The sequence below is a fragment of the Psammomys obesus genome, unplaced genomic scaffold (genome assembly GCF_907164565.1).
Source record: "Psammomys obesus unplaced genomic scaffold, mPsaObe1.curated_primary_1811, whole genome shotgun sequence".
Taxonomy (NCBI): Eukaryota; Metazoa; Chordata; class Mammalia; order Rodentia; family Muridae; genus Psammomys; species Psammomys obesus.
The window spans coordinates 17,970,784-17,992,368 of NW_026596095.1; the positions used below are offsets into that span (position 1 = coordinate 17,970,784).

The 21,585-nt window shown below is 39.4% G+C and overlaps 1 protein-coding gene across 1 annotated transcript in view; it reads left to right on the forward strand.

The window, feature by feature from the left end:
* Col25a1 (collagen type XXV alpha 1 chain) overlaps nucleotides 1-21,585 on the forward strand; it is a 410,134-nt gene that overhangs the window by 271,156 nt on the left and 117,393 nt on the right. The window contains exon 8 of the mRNA XM_055628339.1: nucleotides 21,236-21,307. Coding sequence (XP_055484314.1) covers nucleotides 21,236-21,307 — 72 coding nt within the window. The remainder of the gene's footprint in view (nucleotides 1-21,235; nucleotides 21,308-21,585) is intronic.

The following is a 21,585-nucleotide window of genomic DNA, read 5'->3' on the forward strand; positions in this document are numbered from 1 at the left end:
GAGGCTGTGATTTTTGAGGCCAGCCTGGCCTAAAGAGCAAGACCTTGTCCTGGAAACAAAGACAGCAAATTTTAATACTAGCATCCAATGTGTTGAAAGCCTAATGAATTAGGTCACTGTCCAGGAAAGCCAGTATGTTCAACTTCGGGCCTGAAAGATTGATTAGAATAACAATTTAACTATGGAAGTTGTAGAGGGAGCAAGAAGAGGGGAATTGCTGTCCACAGTATTGGTTCTGTTTTAGCCAGAAGCCACCAGGACATTGTGTGGGGCAGCAGGAAGAAACTAACCTTCTGAAGTGTAATTTGGTCTCCTCCCAACCTTCAGCAGGACAGTCAACTGTATCAATTTCTGTCCATTGGCAAAGGAAAAACAAACAAACAAACAAACAAACAAAAAAAAAACAAACTGAAGGAACCACCATCGAGTTTCTAATTAAGAATAAATGCATTCAGTTTTGCCTAATGTGTTTTCATTCTTTGCACCTTCTGCCAGGCTTACTATTTTTAGAAGCTGCCCTAATCTGTTTATCTATGCTCTTTCAATTATGGCCCAGCCTTGAACTACCTTGCCAGAACCTTGACCTCATCGTCATTGAAAGGTGGCCATCACTTTGTGAGAGTTCCGGGATTTGTCCAGGGGAAATTCTTACTGTGGGGAAGCAGGAAATAAGGAATGAAGGACATGATTAAGGGAGCAGTGGCTAACCACAACAGCCAGGGAACCTTCTGAAACCTGTCCTTGTTCTAAGGGACAGACCATATTGGCTGTGTTATTTGTCTTTTAAAAGTTTTCCAAGTTGCTTCGCATGTTAATAACAACCGAACACTCACTGTTATCACAAGCTAGTATGTACTTAATTAGTGCACCACATTATCAGGGTCTGCGCATCACACAGAAAATGGCCCGGCCATACTTGTACTTTATTTAGGCCAATATGGAGCTCTTTGCTCCTAGTTGTACTTTTCTATGATGTCTTTGTGAAACAGTTGTCCACAATTATTATTCACATATACATACTCTGTGCCCATACATACATGAAGACAGTCTTATTTGTCCTCTAATTCTAAAGACAAATGGCTAATGCTATTTGTTAATCCTTTTTAATTACTTTATACATCTTAACTACTTTTAAAATTAGTGTCTTTCTACTCACTGTGGCATTTGAGGACTAAAGAGAACGTAATTAACCTTCAATAATTCAATGTTTAGGTTTGCTTTTTTTTTCCTTTTTTCCTCTTTTTTTCACATCTTCACATACAGGAAAAACCATTTGCAGTTTTTTTTTTTGGTTTTTTTTTTTTTTTTTTTTTTGCATGGTGAACATTCAGAACAATCATGTCAAAAGGTTGCTCTGACTTTCTTTTTTTAATTCTTTATTAATTATACTTTATTCACTATTTATCCCCCCTGTGGTTCCCTCCCTCTTCCCATCCCAATCCCTCCCTTCCTCCACCCTCTGCATGCATGCCCCTCCCCAAGTCCACTGATAGGGGAGGTCTTCTTTTCCTTCCTTCTGATCCTAGTGAATCAGGAGTCGCTGCATTGTCTTCTTCTGTGGCCTGGTAATGCTGCTCCCCCTCAGGGGGAGGTGATTAAAGAGCAGGCCAATCAGTTCATGTCAGAGACAGTCCCTGTTCCTATTACAATGGAACCCACTTGGACACTGAACTGCCATGGCCTACATCTGTGCAGGGGTCTTAGGTTATCTCCATGCATAGTCCTTGGTTAGAGTATCAGTCTCAGGAAAGACCCCTGTGCTCAGATTTTTTTTGGTTCTGTTGCTCTCCTTGTGGAACTCCTGTCCTCTCCAGATCTTACTGTTTCCCACTTCTTTCCTAAGATTCCCTGCACTCTGCCCAAAGGTTGCCCATAAGTTTCAGCGTCTGCATTGATAGTCTGCAGGGCAGAGCCTTTCAGAGGTCCTCTGTGTCAGGCTCCTGACTTGTTCCCTCTTTTTGCCTTCTTCTGATGTCTATCCTCTTTGCCTTTCTGGATAGGGATTGAGCATTTTAGCAAGAGTCCTCCCTCTTGATTAGTTTCTTTAGGTGTACAGATTTTAGTAGGTTTATCCTATATTATATGTCCATATGAGTGAGTATATACCGTGTGCATCTTTCTGCTTCTGGGATAGCTCACTCAGGATGGTCTTTTCCAGATCCCACCATTTATTTACCTGTGAATTTCATGATTTCCTTGTTTTTTTATTGCTGAGTAATATTCCATTGTGTGGATGTACCACAATTTCTGTATCCATTCCTGCACTGAGGGGCATTTGGGCTGTTTCCAGCTTCTGGCTATTACAAATAAGGCTGCTATAAACATGGTTGTGGCTCTGACTTTCAAACAGAGTTCCTTGACATTCGTTGTAGTCTTTCTGAAACAAACTTTTCTCTTGGTTTGAATGTTTGAATGAGAAGAGTTGGAGATATAATTAGGGCAACATCAGTTCTTTTCCACACCATATTTCTTCATGTTTCTAAATGGTTGAGGAAATTAGAGAAGTCTGATATGCCAGCATAAAGTACTTTAAGGAATATCAGCTTTTTGTTGCCTAAGAGGCTCTGCTATACCCCTTATACTAACCTACATTAACATGCACTACAATAGGATAATTTTTTCATATTTGATTCTGCCCCTCTCCTCAGGTTATTTTGACCTTATTTGACCCTCAAGTTCTTTTTTTTCCATTAATTAATTAATTTATTTATTTACATTACCTCTGAGCACAACTTCCCCTCCTTCCTCTCCTCACGGCCCCGCCCTCTCACATCCCCTCACTATCTCCTCTGAGACAGGGAGGACTCACATGTATATCAACCCACCTCGACATATCAAGATGCAGTAGGACTAGGCACATCTTTTTGTATTGAGGCTAAACAAGGCAGCCCAGGAAAGGGAAAGGGATCCAAAAGAAGGCAACAGACTCAGAGACAGCCCCTGCACCAGCTGTTAGGGAAACCTATGTAAACTGTTGTAAACTGTTGTTGGAATTCTATCAGGCATTTCTTTCTTTTTCATTATTATAATTATTATTATTATTACAGTTTATTCACTTTGTATCCCAGTTGTAGCCCCCTCCCTCCTTCTGGTTCTACCCTCCCTCCTCCTTCCTTCCCTATGGCCCTTCCTAGTCCACTGATAGGGGAGGTCCTCCTCCCCTATTGTCTGACCCTAGCTTATCATGTCCCATCAGGACTGCTTGGATCCTCTTCCTCTGTGGGCTGACTAGATAGCCCCACCAGGGGAAAGTGATCAAGGAACAGACAACCCAGTTCATGTCAGAGACTGTCTCTTCTCCTCTTACTAGGGAACCCCGATAGAGACTGAGCTGTTTATGGGCTATATCTGAGCAGGGGTCTAGAGCCTCTCTAGGTATGGTTTTTGGTTGATGCATCAGTCTCTGCAGTCCCCATTGGGCCCAGAGATTTTGGCTTTGTTGGTCTCTTTGTAGAGCTCCTATCCTCTCCAGGTCCATCTATATCCCCCTTCTTGTTTTGTCATCTTTAGGGTGGCTGGTATTCATCATCTGAAAGAAGGACTCTTATACATTTCTCTGTTATGTCTTTATTGCTTAAGAAAATTTATAGTCCATTTTGACAATCACTATAATTTTGATGATGAAAACAATATTAAAAAAACATACTAACTTTTTAATGCTTATTTATCTTATTGTGACAGTCCACATGTGGAGGTCAGAGAACAGCTTGCAGGACTTCGTTTTTTTCTTCTTCCTCTGGGATTCAGAGTCAGACTGTCATCCTTGTCTCTACGCGCCCTTAGCCACCATCTCACGGGCCTCCTGTTACCTTTTATCAGTCATTCTTCCTCTGCCGGATACATGGTAGTTTTTATATTTGGAGGTTCACCCTGTGGTGCATGCCAGATTCACTTTCATGTATAGACAAATACACAGTTTCTATAGTGACCAGGTGAAGCCTCTGAAGGATTGTCAGCATTGGGGAAGAGTGGACTGCCACACTGAGCAGCCATTCCTTGCTTCTTTCTTTCTTTCTTTCTTTCTCTTTCTTTCTTTCTTTCTTTCTTTCTTTCTTTCTTTCTTCCCTTCTTTCTTTCTTTCTTTTTCTTTTTTTTTAAGCTCAGTAGAACTGACTTTCTAGTCTTACACTCTGGTTTAGTAGTCATTTGTAAGTATTCAGTTCTATTGCAGAGGGAAATGAATTTGAAGGAGCCACAGGGAGAAAGATTATCTGGAGATCTGGTGAATACTTCGGGTTTGTTCAGAACATTCACGTCGAGATTTACAACGTCACTCTCCATTTTACACTTTTGGGCAGAAAAGTCAAACAAAACAGAAATGGAGACAGCTTGTCATGTCCCCAGTGCCATGGCGACTGCTAATGCTGTAACTCTACACTGGCCTGAGGTATTACTTCCATTTTGGAGCCATGCAGCTCTAATAAAATGTGTCAGGGAAGAAGGCAAAGTTGAAGTCACACTATCTACCCAGAATTTTATATGGTAACTGTTAAAACAACTCAAGATGTTTAGAATGTGTCAAATAAAATGCCCTGCGCCCACTGGGCTGTACTCTGAGAAACTGTCATAACTTACATGGTGTTTCTGTTCAGGCTGTACAGAAGGGAGGGAACTGGATGTCTTTATCCTTCCTTGTTACCGGAATCTTTGCACTTTCTCAATGCAGTCTTCTCTGTTTGTTTTGAGTTAGTAGTTCTTGGGGAGAAGATTAGAAGCTACAAACCGGGGACCGTGGCTCAGATTCTGATAATAGATGAATTGTATTTAGTTTACACAAACTAAGTGCTAACATTTCCATTCTTTGAATTTTTCTTACAAACTGGGAAGATTCTGTACCAGTGGATCCATGTATTTTTCATACTCTGAGTTGCAGAAGCTGGAATGGAGGCCATCTGCTTCGTGCGGGACAGGCACTCCACATTATAGACACTTGTTTTTAAGAATGCACGCTGCTTCTGGCAATGGAGATTGAGACAGTAGCTAGTGTGATCATTTTGTTTCTGAAATTCTGGTGACAATGTGTATCACAGTACTTTAGCTACACATCAGACTTTTGGGTCACAAAATAACTGACGCTAAGTCGTGTATTTTCTAAGAGAAGGTGCTATATCATTGCCTTTAAAACAATTTACATAGTTTGTTTTAAAATCACATAAACTTCTTGCACTACTGACAGACTCAGATCACAGAATATGTTTTATAAAAAGCCTATTCTGTTCACATAAAAGGTTAAAATCATGCTACTTCAACTCGGTAGTTTTGTTGCAAGATTCTAAGTAATTTATGCTGTTTTAAAGATTTTTTTTTTCGTTTAAAATATCTTACAGAAGAGAAGAAATAAAAAATAATCTCAGTCCAAGTACATAATAGACTGGCAGTTAAATAACGAACAAGTAACATTAACATGATTCATTTTAGTCCTTAGAATGTTTAAAATTAGAATAATCACAATCCTTGAAGAACAGGCTAGGGTCAGGGGAAATGGTCCTAAATTTCAGTTTCTTCAAGGATTTTTGTTTAGCAATATGTTAGTTTATTGCTTGGGATGATCTAGCTTAAAAATCTGTGTTGGTCACAGCTGAAGTTTATGGATATTCAGAACAATAATATAAAATTAGTTGCATGAGCTTATTTTACAGGAACCAAATAATTTCTCTAGTCAGTATACATCTTGACAAAGTCATGCTTTCATGCATTGTACATGTTTTCTGGGTTTTTTTTGTTCTGGTTGTATAGTTGGATTAATGGAAACATCTCCCACTTATAAACATTCCTAACAAAAATTGCCCTTTGGGGGCACTAATAAAAAACTAGTTCATAAGTTGTTTGGAATTGTCCCTTACAGCTGTACTGACAAATATTAAAAGGAAGAACTAATTTAGGTAGGTATTATTTGACTCTGTTTTCTGTGTCCTCATTGATATAAAAATAAATTGAAACCTGATTTCTTTTCTTTTTTTTTTTTTTTTTTGAGAACAACAAATACAGAATTTAAAGGGTCATCCACAAAGTTAAAAAAAAAACAACATGGCAAACAAAATAAGAGTTGTGTATGTAAAATATGTTCCATCGTACTATTAGGTTAACACATGAATGGTAATAAAGCCTCTATTCAAATTTTCAAAATGGCTTTTCAATGCCAGCAAGTTTTTAGATAAGTCTTAATCATCTTATTTTGAAAAAAAAAATAAGGTGGAGGGGCAGAGGATATGGTATACACCTGTAATCCCAGCACTCTGGAGGCTGAAGCAGGAGTGTCATGAGTTTGATTGAGGCCAGCCTGTGAAGTTTAAGGGGCAGAGATTCTTGATATACACCTCTAATCCCAGCACTTGGGAGTCTGAAGTGGGAGGCTTATGAGTTTGAGGTCAGCCTGTGTACACAGCAAGACCCTATCTCAAAAATAAAATAAAGTCTATACATGCTAGTTGCCAACATATGTGGAGAGCAGTGTTGTGGGTGATAATATCAATAAGGGACATTCACTTACTGTTCTATCATACTCATCATTATAGCACAAACCCATTTCGTAACTGAGCAATTGAGTAATTGAGCAATTACAAATCTCTATCGGATACCCTAAGTTTACAGTCACTGGGTGTTTTCTTAGACATCTCCAGGGCCAAGAAGCTCACTGTCTTCCTAAATATCACGAAGCAATTCATTTCTTCATTCAACAAGCACTGCTTCCATTTTCAATTGATGTCTGTGATTCTCAACTGCTGACATAGCTGGTTTTAGTCCTGTGTTCTGGGCTAAGTCATCTACCTCAGACAACAATCTAGTGCATTTTTAGAAGGACTGGTATTCCAGATTCGAAGGAACCTTCGGGTACTTCTGTAGTGTAGCCCCTTTAGCCTATGGTTCTCAGCACATGGTGACCTGGCAGGGGAGCTCTGTCCTATGATCGCCATCCGGAGATATGTCTGTTATGAAATGCCTGTCATATCCCATCTCCTTTTCTCCTGCCCCAGTCTTCCCTCCATCGTCCATCCACCCTGTTACAGTTCTGTGCATTTTTACCATCTACATTCTTCTTCAGAGATGTTCCTACACGAATATATCCTCCTTTAAAGGAATGTGTCCCCTTAAAGGTAAATGCCCATAAATTAAGTTCATCAATCCAGGCACGAGTAAAGAAGAACTGACTTATTATGGTAACACAGCCCAGGATTATTTGATCTTTAAACAACATCAGGAGCCTAAGAATATAGTAGAATAGAAGCTTATTGCCACCATGAACTGCAAAATCTTAGTTTCTCAACTGCATTTATACAGCTTGTGCCCCGTACCCGTGTGCTGTTCTTTGCTCTTATGACTTTGTGATTGGCACACTCCTTTCTCACCTTGTTAGGGCCTCCTCTGAATTCTAACTCTGAAGTCCAACAGATACTCTGCTCATCTTTACTCCCATCTTCTGGACATTTGAGATAGCATTAACAAGAAATAGACAAGGATCATTCCTGTCCCCATGTTTGACAGTCAGTCCCTTTCATTGATACAAATGTTGGATATATCGGGACTGAGATCGTAAAGGCATGACCAGTTATTAACTATTACCCCAGTGGATAGTTAAGTCAGTTACAAATGCAATTCTCGTTTGTTTTTAGTTTAGGGCTTGTAACTTAGCAGTAAAAATTTTTAACAGACTCCCTGCTGTAATCAAGTAACATATGTACTCTAGCTACTTACTATAGCAGGAAATATCTTTAATACTTCTCTTGTAAATTTTCCCTTTAATCATTAAGTCTAGCCCTGATTTAGGTCAATATAAATTTTTCCAATCTTCCAATTTCCTCAGGATCTGCCCTCTCTGTTTGTTTTATTGAGATAGAATATCTCTCTATCCCAAACTGGCCTAGAACTGAAGGCTAGCCTCCTGCCTCAGTCTCCCAAGAGCTAGGATTACAAATGTAAGCTGCTACACCTGCATTTTGGTTTCTCTTCTTTTGCTTCTTCTACTGTCCTCACAAGTGGGAGATGTTCTGGAGGTAAATGCTCAATATTTTGAAAGTCCTTCCATCAAGACTAGACATTCTGGTTCCCAGAGTTTGCACTTCTGCTCCCTTCACTTTCCTTGGTGTTAAAAACATCTACTGTTCCCGGAACTTTATCATGCAAATAGCTATGTTTGTTTCCGTGCAATAGAGAATTAGAAACCAAATAGGAATGGGTTATAGTATTTACCTTTTAGTGGACCAGGATAAAAACCAAATCCTATTTTTAAATAATTAGTTTCTTTCTGGTTCTAAATGAAAACTTCTTTCTGGCTGTCACCAGGATTTTCCCCTAAATCCTGAGGCCTACACCCAAGCCTGGTTGAACTTTTACTTCCTTTTCTGCCCCTGCCTTATATCTGATCCAGTGGTGACCCACAAACAATGAGAGTGGGCTCTCTCCCAGCATAACATTCAGCAGTATTTCACAAATCAAGAAATGTAGGCAGCCAAGCAGTTGATATTTGTGAAGCTTCCCCTCAGCTGGATGTGACATTATGAAGCTTCATCCCAGAGATGTAAAATGATCAATTCTCCCTTCCCACTTCGTGCTTCGTAATTGCTACCATCCCATGTCACCAGTGAGAAAGCTCGCAGCGCCTCGGGTAAAACAAGCATCACTTCCAGTCATGACATGATAGACGTACATCTTGTGTTTTGTTTTTCCTTAAGCACATGTGGGAGTCATAAAGAGTGTAGCTGATGAGGTGATAGAGCTGGTGCCCTATCTATGTATCCCACGTGCCACCTGGCTTTTAACATGTAAACGTGGTGACTTTTAGGTCCTGAAATCAGAGACCCATTGGAGGAAAATATAACATCCATGAAAAACCAGCTGTGTTTTGTAAGTTGGGTCTTGCTTCTATATGTCTTAACACATCAGAGGAAGTTTTTCCATTATTATGATTTCCTTCATTATGTATGTGTTCAAGCAAAGCACTATTTACTTTGTTCTTTTTTATTTACTAGCAAATACATCATTCAATATTTACTAAATTTTATGATTTTCATAAGAAGACAATCCATGTAGCTTCTGGCACATATGGGCACATTCCTTTGATTAAAGAAATAAGTGAATTTAAATGGAGAATTGACTTCAACAAAAATTCACATGAAGCTTACTGTTGGTCCAATCTTTAGTGTTGACATTTTGGTAAGGACTATTGTAATTCACATAATTGAAGTCTGGAAGTATTTGAAAGTAATTTGAGGAAAAATTAGAATATTATCAGAGTTGTTATTTCAAGTAAATCATATATACAAATAAATGTCACTTTTAAAACTTGAATGCATGACTGGAACCTTGGGCTCAGTATAAAGGCATTTGGTGCCAAGCCTGACATTCCCCAGAACCCAAGCGGTAGAACAGATTAGACTCCTGAAATTTGTTCTGACCTCCACACAGTACGGTGACATGCATCAGCCCCACCCCCAACACACAATAAGTAAATGCAAAAAGTTTAAAAGTCGAATGTATGAACACTACAGTATGTGATATATTACTTAATGTAAATAAAACCTGTGCTTCTTTTCATTGACTAATAATATCATCAGATACAACCAGGAAATGAAAACACAGAGTAGAAATTACATCATATTGTGACTTATTTTTTAAAGAAATTTTTAATACCATGTAATTTGGCCATATTCTTTTTCTTCTTCCAACTCCTCTTAGATCTTCCACATCTCACTTCCCATTCAACTCCAAGTTCCTTCTTCCTCTATCAGGGAAATAAAAGAAAAAAAAAAGCACAAAGAAATAAATAAAGCAAAAGGAAACAAAAAGTACATTCATGTAAACATGGAGCTCATTTTGTGCTGATCAAGTATTGCTGGGCATGTGGCCTGCCCTGGGATATGGTAGCTATACCTGGTGACCCTCTTAATTAGGGTTACTATTGTGTGATGAAACACCATGACCAAAAGCAGCTTAGGGAGGAAAGGGTTTATTTTGCTCATAGCTCCAAATAACAGTTTGTCACCAAAAGCAGTGAGGGCAAGAACTCATGCAGGACAGGAACCTGGAGGCAGGAGCAGATGCAGAGACCATGGAAGGATACTGCTTACAAGCTTGCTCCCCGTGCCTTGGTCAGCCTGCCTTTTTATAGAACCCAGTACCACCAGCCCAGGCGTGGCACCACCCACAATGGGCTGGGCCTCCCCTCATCAATCACAAATTGAGAAAATGCCCTACTGGTTTGCCAATAGCCAGATCTTACAGAGGCATTTTCTTAGTTGAGGTTCCCTCTTTTCTTTTCAAGTAACCCTAGCTTGTGTCAAGTTGACGTAAAACTGTTACACCTTCCATTGGAAGAAGCTGATTTTTACTTTTCCTGCAGGAATTAATTGCAAATAGTTTCTTGTTTAGTAATGCACTGATCCATGGGTATAGCAGAATGTTTTTGAGAATCAGTTTATTATTGTTGTTTTAGCAGAATAATAAAAGTAGATTATCCTATCTAGTTCAAGGTTCTTGGCCACTTTAGTAGCATCAGATTGGGTTCCATCTCATGGAGTGGGCCTTAAAACCAGTGTTTAAAAAGTGATTGGTTATTCCCATAATAGCTGTGCCATTATTGCACTAGTATATCTTGCTGGTAGCTCACTAAGATTTTTCCGAGAAAAGGGAAAAAGGATATAATGTAAATAAGTATAATATATAAATTGTAAATTTATATAGAATTATAAAGAGATAAAGGGGAAACTAGAATAGGAGGATTAAGTGAGGAGGAGAATAGAGGGTAGAATAAAGGAGGAAATGTGGGAAGGGATAATATATTGTAAAATGATAAGGTTTAGACTTAATTTCCCCAAATTTATATCATTCTGTTCTGAAAGTCTTGAGCTTTTCTGTAGTTTTCTGTTGATCATAATGGACTCTTTCCCTTAGAGTTCAAAGGAATGAAATTCATAGGGATGATTTCATTATTTAGAAATGCAATTCTTTTCATAAAGAAATTATACTCTGGCCTGTCTCTCCCAAAGATACAATGTAACAATCATATTTTGAACTTTCTCATTTGAGAATAACTATTTTAAGTTACAGCATAGGACTGATACTGTGAAAGTCTGTAACCTTTCTCCAAGCATCACTGCAACAAAAGAAAGTCATCCTTGGTGATGAGTTTTTTTTGTTTTTGTTTTTGTTTTTTTGCTATAAAGCCCTTGTTTCTAATTTAGCTTTCAAAAGCTCTCCATTAGAGACCATTAACTGTTGTTCATCATCTGTGGCCCAAAGCATACCCTCAGATGTATTTGTGTTTGAATAACATAACAAAAATAGTTTTATTAAAATTGAGTTAGTAGCATACATTTTTAATCAGAAGCAATCATTAAAAAATAAAACCTTGGGTCCTTAAGCGGTAAGGGATAATGTAGCAGCTGGTTTGCTTTCTGCAGAAAAGACCACTGGATAATTGTTGCTTCAGTCTAGGCTTGGCTTCACTCTGGATCAGCTGAGACTCTCTTATTTTATGTTGAGAAAGAAGAGAGAGGAAAGACAGACAGACAGAGCAGAACGTTCAACAGGGGCCTTGTAGATACTGGGCTAGTGCTCTGCCACTGAGCTACCGTTCTAGTCTCAACTGCTTCTTTTCTGCCTGCTAGGTCTTTATGATCAGTTGAGTTGGGTCTGCTCCAAATGTACAGGTGACATGAAGTAAAAAGTTAATTACTGAGTGATCAAACATATTCTTACAGTCCACAGTTTAACCCCTTTTGGAATGATGCAAATTTCTAGTGTGTTTTCACTCTTCAGACACTATTTTAATCTTGCACAACGAAGCAAACCCTGGGAGAGTACCATAAAATTAAAATATGGATTAATGGGGTAAATTAGGGCACAGGACCAAATAGACTTGTAGGAAAACTACCTGCACTACTCTCAGTCTGAGTGATACACTCTAGTGAAATTCCCAAGGATATAGTCATCTTTTTTTTTTTTTTTTCTAAAATACTTTTGAGGAGCTCAGTTATCTCACGGGCTACCGGGATTTTCCTGAAGACTACACTTTATTCTTGGGAGCTGACCAAAACCTCACAGGTAGAGGAGGAAGTACATTATCATCCATGTGCTGAAACTCTCCCAGGTTGCTATGGAGATGCTGCCAGTCGGAGAGTGTGCCCAAGGTATTTAGAGTTGAAAGTCAGTCAAATGTTCTACAAATAATTTTAGCAAATAGCCATCAAGTCAGAACAGTAAATGGAGCTTCTAGGGAACAACAGGACATTCCAGACTTCTCCCTCAAGGCAGCTGGACAGATGCCCACTTTCCCTTCCATATCAGATGCCCAATTAGCTGATGCATCCTGTTTCCTTGGAGCTGTTCTTTGCTGTTCCGTGCCATGCCTCCTCTGCAGGATATTCATGGTTTCTTTTTGGAAAATGGACAGGGGTATATTAAATTGAGGCAAGCCCTTGACTTCAGATCCTTGCATACTGTGCAAAGTGGGTTGTACCATCTTAACATGAAGAATCCTCAAGAACTAGAGATCTGTTAACTCAAATTTTGTATTTCAAATGCATGTTGCACAAATTTAGTCAGAGCTTACTTAGTTTAATCAATTTGTTGTGCAGTGAGTGTTTGGTAATCAAATTAATGTTCCAAAGACTTTTGGAGATTCCTTTTTTCTTTTTAATGGGTGCTGGAAATTAAAACTGAGTCCTTTGCAATTGCAGCCAATGCTCTTTAGCCACTGAGCCATTTCTCTAGGACTCCTGGAGCTTCTTTATTTAGTAGAACAAAATTTCCAAAGAATTGTGATACTATGAAACATATTTGCTAATTATAAGTCTGATCATATATTTATTAAAGAAATTGAGTAAAAAAAAATGTATGCAATGTAACTGTGGATTAGGCCAATCATGACTAACATATAAAACCAAAAGAGTAAAAAGTAAATATCTTTTTCATTGCTACAAACTGGCACAAATTATAATACATAATTCATGTCATGTACTTAAACTGGCATTTCCCAAACTAGCCTTCATTGACAAGTTTTGTTTGAATCCACTTATCATTGCCCACTATTTTTACTTTAAGTATTCTTAAGACTTTCCACATTCACAGCCTATCAAAAATCCTCAGGCTTTTTCCTAAGAAGAATGTGCCTGATCCCTATCTTCATTCATCTCAAATTCTGCCCAGGAAAGCCTGCCTCCTTCCTCCAGACTGAATGCACCTAAGTATTGCCTATTCCCCTGATTAGAATGGCAGTTTAGTCCATCTCCTATGTCAGTTGCTGCCTTGGTTAATGCTCTCTCTCCACTAGACCTTGACCACCATACTTTCTTGCCTTACACTTGCCCTTTATTATTAAAAGACATTGCTTTATACTCATCAGTCTAAACTCCCACAGGAACTCCACAGCTCTGTTTGTTGGCACAGTATCCTGAGCTACCCAAAGCAAAGAACAAATTCTGAACCGAAAGAGAGAGTACCTAGAACTCCAAGTATTCATTCCGTGTACCTTTACAAGAAGAAGATGGATCTTTTCTTGTTTCCAGTGCTTATCCTGACCATAGTGTCAGTAGCCACCATGGGTCTAAGGAGCTTTATTTTAGAAGGCCTTGGTCAAGTCTTCCCTTACCATGTGGCCTACCTTAGGCCCTTCCTATGCCCTCTGATATCTTTGCTTAAATCATCACGCCCCCTACTGAAGTATGAATATCAATTTTTTTTCTAAAGTGAATAAGAAACCTTCCTTAATTTTCTGTAGTAACTTGGCTTCTAAGTCTGAGCTTCCACTTCTCTGAGTTGACCAAAACAGGGACCCCAGTCTCCACAGAGTTTCTACAGCTTCCTCTTCCTCTTAGTCTCCTTTATAATTCCTGGTTGGTTGTGTGTGTGTATGTGTGTGTGTGTGTGTGTGTGTGTGTGTGCATGTATCTGTGTGTGTATATATGTATGTATGTATGTATGTATGTATGTATGTATGTATGTATGTATGTATGTATGTATACCATCATTCTCCACACTTTGCTTTTGAAGAGGTAGCATGGCCTGGTCCATTTGCAGGGCCCCCAAGGCATAGTGTCAATGCTAACCTGTGGACCTAGGTAGATCTTTGCTGTTTCTATGCTATCTTTTAGCCAGAAGACTCTCATGTAAAGCTGTCCTGACCTGCCCATCTAGGTAGACACACAAGTCACTTCTTCATTGAGTGTTACTGCTTTTTTGTAGTGCTGTCAGTAGGCAAGCATGTATCTACACTGAGCGACTACTAATGACCCTTTTCAGCTTGGAAGTACCTTTAAGATTTGTTTTTTTAATCTCTAAAAATGTTAGTATAGACGTCTTGTGTCCTACCATGCTTCCTTATTGAGAATGAAAGCAGAGGGCAAATTAAGAACATAGCTGAGGGGTGAAAGGTAGGGTGAAGGAAATAGAAAAATTCAGGGAAAAAAGAGAGTAGACAAACATACCCAAAGGCATCCCATCTGAGGCCTGGGAGAAGACCTGTCCCATCTATGCCCATAATTTCAATGTCAAAAATTTTTACTTGCTTATAGTAGACTATTATTAAATTATTGAGTAGATGTAAGGATGGATGGATGGATGGATGGATGGTAGAAGGGAAACTATAAAGGCTCTGAAGAATTATGGGAAACTTCATGGTTGAAAAGGTATCCTGGACCAGATGAAAGGGTAGAACCTTGATTCTTATACTCACAGGTAGGTAGTTGAAACCTTTAACGTCTTTGTCACAGACTACCTCATCTGCCAAAGAGCATTTTCTTAGCATAACTCCTGGCACGCAGTGAGCATTGATGTGTCAGCCAACATTCTCACTATTACCATCAGTGCCGTTCTTTAATTACCCTTTTAAAACCCTGACACAAGATTCCTTTCTGGATATTGATATGGAGAGAACAGCTCTGACTCAATTAAAGCAAACTTTTTTAAATGAGGTTTATGCAAATTTCATCTGTCTCCTTCCAGGTGGCAGGTCTGTTATTTTTCTTTCTCTGACATCCTGTGTCTATATTTCTTGGCTCCCCTCGGGCCAGGACAACTTGTCTGTAATCCTGCTTGTTCGTACAGGGCTTCTTGGCATTGTGACTTTAGGGAATACTTTTCAATAACCCCTGGCCTCTCTTAAAAGGTTGTATATAAGTTAAGTCTTTTGCTCTGTTTGTAGGGTTTAGGCAATTTTTGCATTGATCAGTTTCAGGATACCCTTGCCATCATTCTGCACATTAAAAGACATTTTGTATTTCACCTTTACTTGACATGTTAACAGCTATGAAATTTAAATAAGTTTTCCGTGAAGAGATTATTACATTGTTCTCTCTTTGATATTTAAAACTCACACTTATCACTTACAAACAGGAGACATAGTTACTGAGGCTACTAGATTTAATATTTGTAATGAAATACAATGTAATTGGAAGCATCCATGAAAAGAAAAAATGTTTCTTGAGCAATTGAAAATATTTGATAGTAGAAAGCTATCTTACTGTAATTAAAGCTCTTTAGGTCAGTCTTTTCCATAAATTATAGCTTATGATCCTCACAGGTTCCTACTAGCATATTACATGGCCTTTCAGGGATCTCTTGTGGCCATTATCTCCATCTGCTTGGGTTTTCTTTTTGGACAGAGATTATACATCTACTACAATATGGAACAATTTAATAGTGGATTTCTTCCACTCAATGTCTCCTTTCTTTCTTTAGCCTTTTAATAGTTAAACCAAAGTCATTCTTGGGCCTCAGTATTTTTGCGATTTTTATGAAAACATTCCCCCATGTGGCCTTCTGTAACTAGAAGTCATTTTATCTGCTTATAGGAAAATCATCTTTTCTTATGCACATGCACGCCTACTGTAGTGATTATTTTTGTAATGCTGAATATATTTTGGGGGCAAACAAAGCCACTGTAGTGTATGTTATGGGAAAACTCGAAATTTTCATTTCTCATAATGCACATGCTTTGTGGTGCTTCTCACATAATATGGTTTGCTTTTGAGGTATCTTGACCCTTTGTAGTTAAAATAATTATCTTCCCCTCTCTATCTGTGCAGCTAGCCATGTCTAGGCTACACTCCCACGGGCTGTCTTTAGCCAGTTCACATTATGGATCATTTATGCACATTTAGAGAACAAATTAAGACTAGAAAAGTACATGTGTCTCTCATTTTGAGTCATTTAGCTAGGTAGAATTTTTTGGGAAGAAGGGCAGCCTCTCCCCACAGGTGCAACCACCCACTTTGAAACCTCTCCTTGGTTGCTTCTACCTCTGCTCATCCTGGAAGTTTTAACTCTTCCCCTCTTATCTGTGTTTTCTCCAAAGTCTCTGTGGATAACTTTATGGAGCCATAAGACTCCTCATTCCTAGCTCTGTCTTCATTTATTCACTTACTTATTTGTGTTTTAATCTGCAAAATAAAAAAATTAATCTATTTCACCATGACATTTCCATACATATAGATCATTATGTTTTGCTCATTCACCAGCTATTGTCCTCTCTTGCCCCCTCACCCAGGCTGCTCTGCTTTTCTTCCCAAAGTGTTCCACTTCTGCTTTCACATCTTGCATGTGCACACAAGCCGCTCTCTTCTTTTATGGACATATCCAATTACCATTCCATCACTCAGTTCAAGTTTAGCAAACCCATGAGTCAGTTCAACATCTGTGACAACATCTGCCCCAAACCCCCACTCTTCCTCTGGACCCTCTCCATCTCCATTCTGTTACTCAGGCTAAGACCTATGAGCATTCTCTAACCCCATTCTTACTTTTGTCTCTAAGGAAGTAACAGATTTTGAGAATCCTTCTTTAATAGCACTGGAAACCACTGATTGGTCCCTCCACTGGTCCTAGGACCCAGTTGTACAACTGAACTACTATGGCACCTTCCCAAAAATCTCTGTCTTCAACTCTACTCTTGTACCAACTTCATCTGGGTAGTAGGTGCAGATTTTACCCTCTTTACTGTACCTCTTGTTGTTTTTTATTATTTATTTGCTTGCTCACTTATTTCTGAGGTGAGGTCTTGCCAAACAGCCCAGTCTACCTACCCTTAAACTCTAAAGTTGGGATCCTCCTGCCTCAGTCTCCAAAGTGCTGGAATGACAGATGTTTGCCACAATGCCCAGCTCTGACCTCCCTATTCTTTCACTGTGGTACTTATCAACCCATATGGTTCCTGCCTACCTATTTTCCTTTACTTTCTCATGTGTTAAATGCTATGAGCTTGGGACCCTGTATGCCATTGAATCCTCGTGATGTAGCCCAGTGAGTGCTAGATAGAATGCCACCAACAAGGTCTACCTAAATATTGTCATCTTTTTAGCTATCTAGTATTAAACAATAAAGCAAATAGAGATAAATGATCACAAACACAACCTAAAAAAATAACAAAATCTGAAATTAGACATCTAGGATTACGTTTCTGACTCGATTGACGCTTTATTGACAGTGTTTGACAATACAAAATTCCTCACTAAAATGTAAGGCTATAACAAGAGTCATTACTGAATATACAATAAAAATGATGGCACCTTGAATTTGTGGCTGCTAAGTAGTTAGAAGCATTTCTCATCACCTAACCTATCTGTGTAAGTCCTTTTGGCCACGAGGGCATCTTTGCTTTCCAGAGGGTGACAGCAGGTTCTGCAGTCCGCCTGGGATGCCAGCAAAGCAGTGGGTGATAGATGTCTTGAGTATCTGTGAACTTGGGTTAGAACGTAGGGTTCATGACTTAGCCTGTATTGCACATGTGTACATCTTGTTTCTTAAGAATTCAAAATATTTAGGGGTGAACTATGTTCAAAGTATTCCAGTATTTCAGCTTATTTCTGGATTCTTTCACTGTGTTTTTTCTGGGACACCTTTTTCCCCCCACACCAGCTTGAACCATCTGTATACCAGGCAAGTTGTCTGAGAGGGAAAGCCGAACTGAAATCTCTCCATTTTCACTTATTTAGAAAGGGCTGTGGCTGATGATGGGGGCAGTGGCCTGCTTAATGAAAAAGACGCACTTCTGCGTGAAAAGCTGGGGGAGCCTACCTAAGAGTCACTAGCATAGAGAGCCAGGCCCTGAGGTCGAGTGTTCAGCACCAATGCTTTGACACCATCCTGTAAGAACCACGCAGTCTGTCTGTGAGGTCAACGTAGCCCTCTGTAAGACGGGATTCATTATCACCACCAAAATGGTAATATGTCTTAAAACTTATACATTCTGCTCCAGTTGTAACAATATTTGTTTTACATTTAAAAAAAAAAAAAAAAACTTGGGCAAATTTCACCACTTGATGTTTTTTACTTGAACATTCTTTACAATAAAGTTTTAATGTAAAAATTTTAATTGTTTAATATTAATTAAGGCTAACTTAAGCTTTTGGGGTCCCTTCCCCCCACTTTGAAAAGCATAGAGTCTTAGGATTTTTGTTAGAACCTAGGAGAGTCCTTCTATGCTTCTGCCTTCTAATCCCCTCCTGGGGTCATTGCTGAAGTCTTTTTAAGTTTTCTCTCTGAGCCCTCATGGTAGCATTTCACAGTTAACATGACTAAGATATGTTATCTAATAGTGCCAGACAGAGCTCTTCAAATGTCGATCTTCAGTTTGAGGCCAAGGAACTGTCCAGGTCAGAATTACCTGGCCACTTTCCCCATTAGATCTCATTATAAAACAAGAGCCAGACCAAGAAGTGACACAGCTTAGTGATTTTGTGTAACTATGCTACAAATATGATCAAGTGACAATCTGGTCCTGCTCAAATATGAATACAAGAAGTGACTTATTTATATGTTGAGATTTCAGACTGTTTGAAAGGCATACCATGTGTGCTGTTAAAAGGTTTTTAATTTAAAATTATTGTGTTAGATAAGCGTGATTCAAGTGACAGTATGATTTATCACTACTAATCAAGATTCTGATCCCTTCTTGACTTCTTGTTTGTATCTGTTTTTGTTCTTTGTTACATAAATACGAGATTTATATATAAAATTCTGACTGTGTAATATAGGACTAATGAGTCGCAGATGGAAGGATCCTGGCACATTACCATCTAATAACATTTTAAACTCATATTCCATAGTAAAAACAAAAGCAAATTGTACACATCTGTTTTCCAACTTGTGGCATTTCTGAGTTTGTGCAGAGTTGATGCTTAAAGGACTTATACTTAGAAGAAAAGGAGGACACAGGTCACCTCAAACCTGCCTGTCCATTTAATACCTTTATCAGAGTAGACTGAGCATGAGGGCTAAGATTTGCTCAACTTGGTTTCCTCAGAACTCAGTGCTAAGCAATGATAATGAAAAGCTGAATCAGTAGGACAGAAGCCTGTCTTCATGGTACAAACCTAATTTTATTGATTGTCTTAAAAAGAAAAACGTATCCCCAATACCAGAAAAATGAGAAAATGCCCACTAATAAGCTAATGTGGCTAAAAACCTAGAAACACTCTGGCCTTTGCTGAAATGATGTCCTCTAACAGAAGGGTAGGACAGACACGGAGGAAACTGAAGCTATTCATTGCTGCGGCTGTCATCAGCTTATAGAGTAAACATGTTCTGTGTATGGTTTTATATGGAATAAAAGGCTCCAATTTCAAATGTTTTTTTTTTTTAAAGAAATGGAACAAAGGCAAACTTTTCTTTCAGATTTCCCCTGGTTGATAACAGTGCCGGGATAACTTTATACCAATTGTAGGCCAGGCTCCTAAAGCATCTCCCCCATTCTCCTTGGCTAAGGAATCCAAAACCACTTTACTGTTTTATGGGGTTGTGCGAACTGTCAAACTCTTTTGGAAAAGTTATGTGACAGAAGTGATTACTGTGGAGTGTGACCATAAATCAGCCTGGCATGAAATACACATGCCATAAGAGACAGATTTCCATCTACCACCTCACAAGAGTTCCTGAACACAGGGCAGACCTGAGAGCCGTCACGTGACCAGACAGAGGCATTTTGATTTGTTGGGTGGTGACCCTTTCTTATGTGACGAATTGTGTTTGTGTCTGAAGAGTCCTGTACATCTGACAGTAAAATTCCATTCACCGCTGTTGGTGGTAAAAGAATTAATATGTGTATTCCGTGTATTATATGTCCTAATTTGTAAACTGAATACCAGTAGGCAGAAAGTTCTCATAACAATATCTGCAGTTGTCTCTATTTTGTACTAACCTTTAAAGAAGTTTCCAGAAATAACGAGAGCTCAGACTGTACACAGGATCTCATTGTATGTGCCCCAAAGAGTTCGCAGCCTCGCCGCTCTGTGCTTTATGGGATGGCTCTTTTACTGGGGAGCCTCTTGTGCCTCCTGTGTCAAAGTGTGCTCAGACCCTGAGAGGGAAGGGGAGGTTTTAGGCATGTGCTTGTTTTGTTTGTCTACTGGTGAAATGTCTGTGTGACGTTTTGTGCCGTGTTGTTTTGGTGTTGTGCCACGTCCATAGGGCCTGCCAGGCTTCCCCACAGTTGCTGCCCTGCACAGCAATCAGATTCTCACCGTCAAGGTTTGTGGATGATACTCATGCTTACTCAGTCAGAGCCACAATCAGCATAAGGGTGAACCAGAACCAGCCATGTGACTTCCAAGCTTCAGCTCTCAATGGCGGGTGACTGTGTTGGCCATCTGGGACCTCATGCATATCGGGGAGGTCAGATAGGGGCCTAAGAGAGAACCTCGTGAGGAGGTTAATGAAGCTAAGCATGTACAGTGATGCTCAAAGGCATGGCTTCCTCCGAGGCTGCCTCGTATCCATGGCTGGATTCACATACATTTCAATGACGCTTTCCAGCTAATTCAGTAATCCTAAGTACTGTAAGCTTGGGGTGTCAGTATCTGGTTCATGGAACATTATGCTGGTTGGCAAATCTGACTGAGCTGGAGCTGGTGCTTTGTCTGCAGACTTTCCACTCGGGATGCTGAATACAAGGTCATTCTGGTTCACTCACTTTTATAAGCGGGTTCACTAAGAGACCTTCAAACTATCTCTCCCCCCATCTCTCTGTCACACATACACACACACACACACACACACACACACACAAATGATGGGATACAAAGGGGACTCATTTCTAATAAAAAAAATCTAGACCCCTTCCATGTCAAGGCTGTCTTTCTTCCCGAGGCCAGGGTCTGTCAGACATGAGTGCCAGCTCTATTTTATTTAATGGTTATTATGAGCCTAATGTATATATATCTTTATTTCTTCCTCGGGGCCTTCTGATGCTTATTCTTCAACTCTCTCACCTCTGAACTTCAACCTTTGACCTCACCTGACTGATCAGATGGTGTTTCCTAAAATCAATCATGGCTTTCTCTCTGCTGATCAGCAGCTCATTAAACGCCGGCTGATTAAGGTAGTGCTGCTTCCTGCTGGAGTCTTGTTTCTTCTTCGCCTTCAGTTGTTGCTCCGGGCACCATTTCTTTGCATTTATCTTTCATGCATGGCGCATAGGTGGTGGGTGGGTCTTTGTAACTATCCCAGAAAAAGTTACGTTGGGTGACTTATCGCACAGAAAGCCCACCAGTTTTTTTTTTCTTTTTAATCAGGACAATTTCAGTTGTAACCAGCAATAGACATACATTTCCTGAGCCCTCTAGCTCTGAAAAAAAATTATGTATTTATTATGGAATA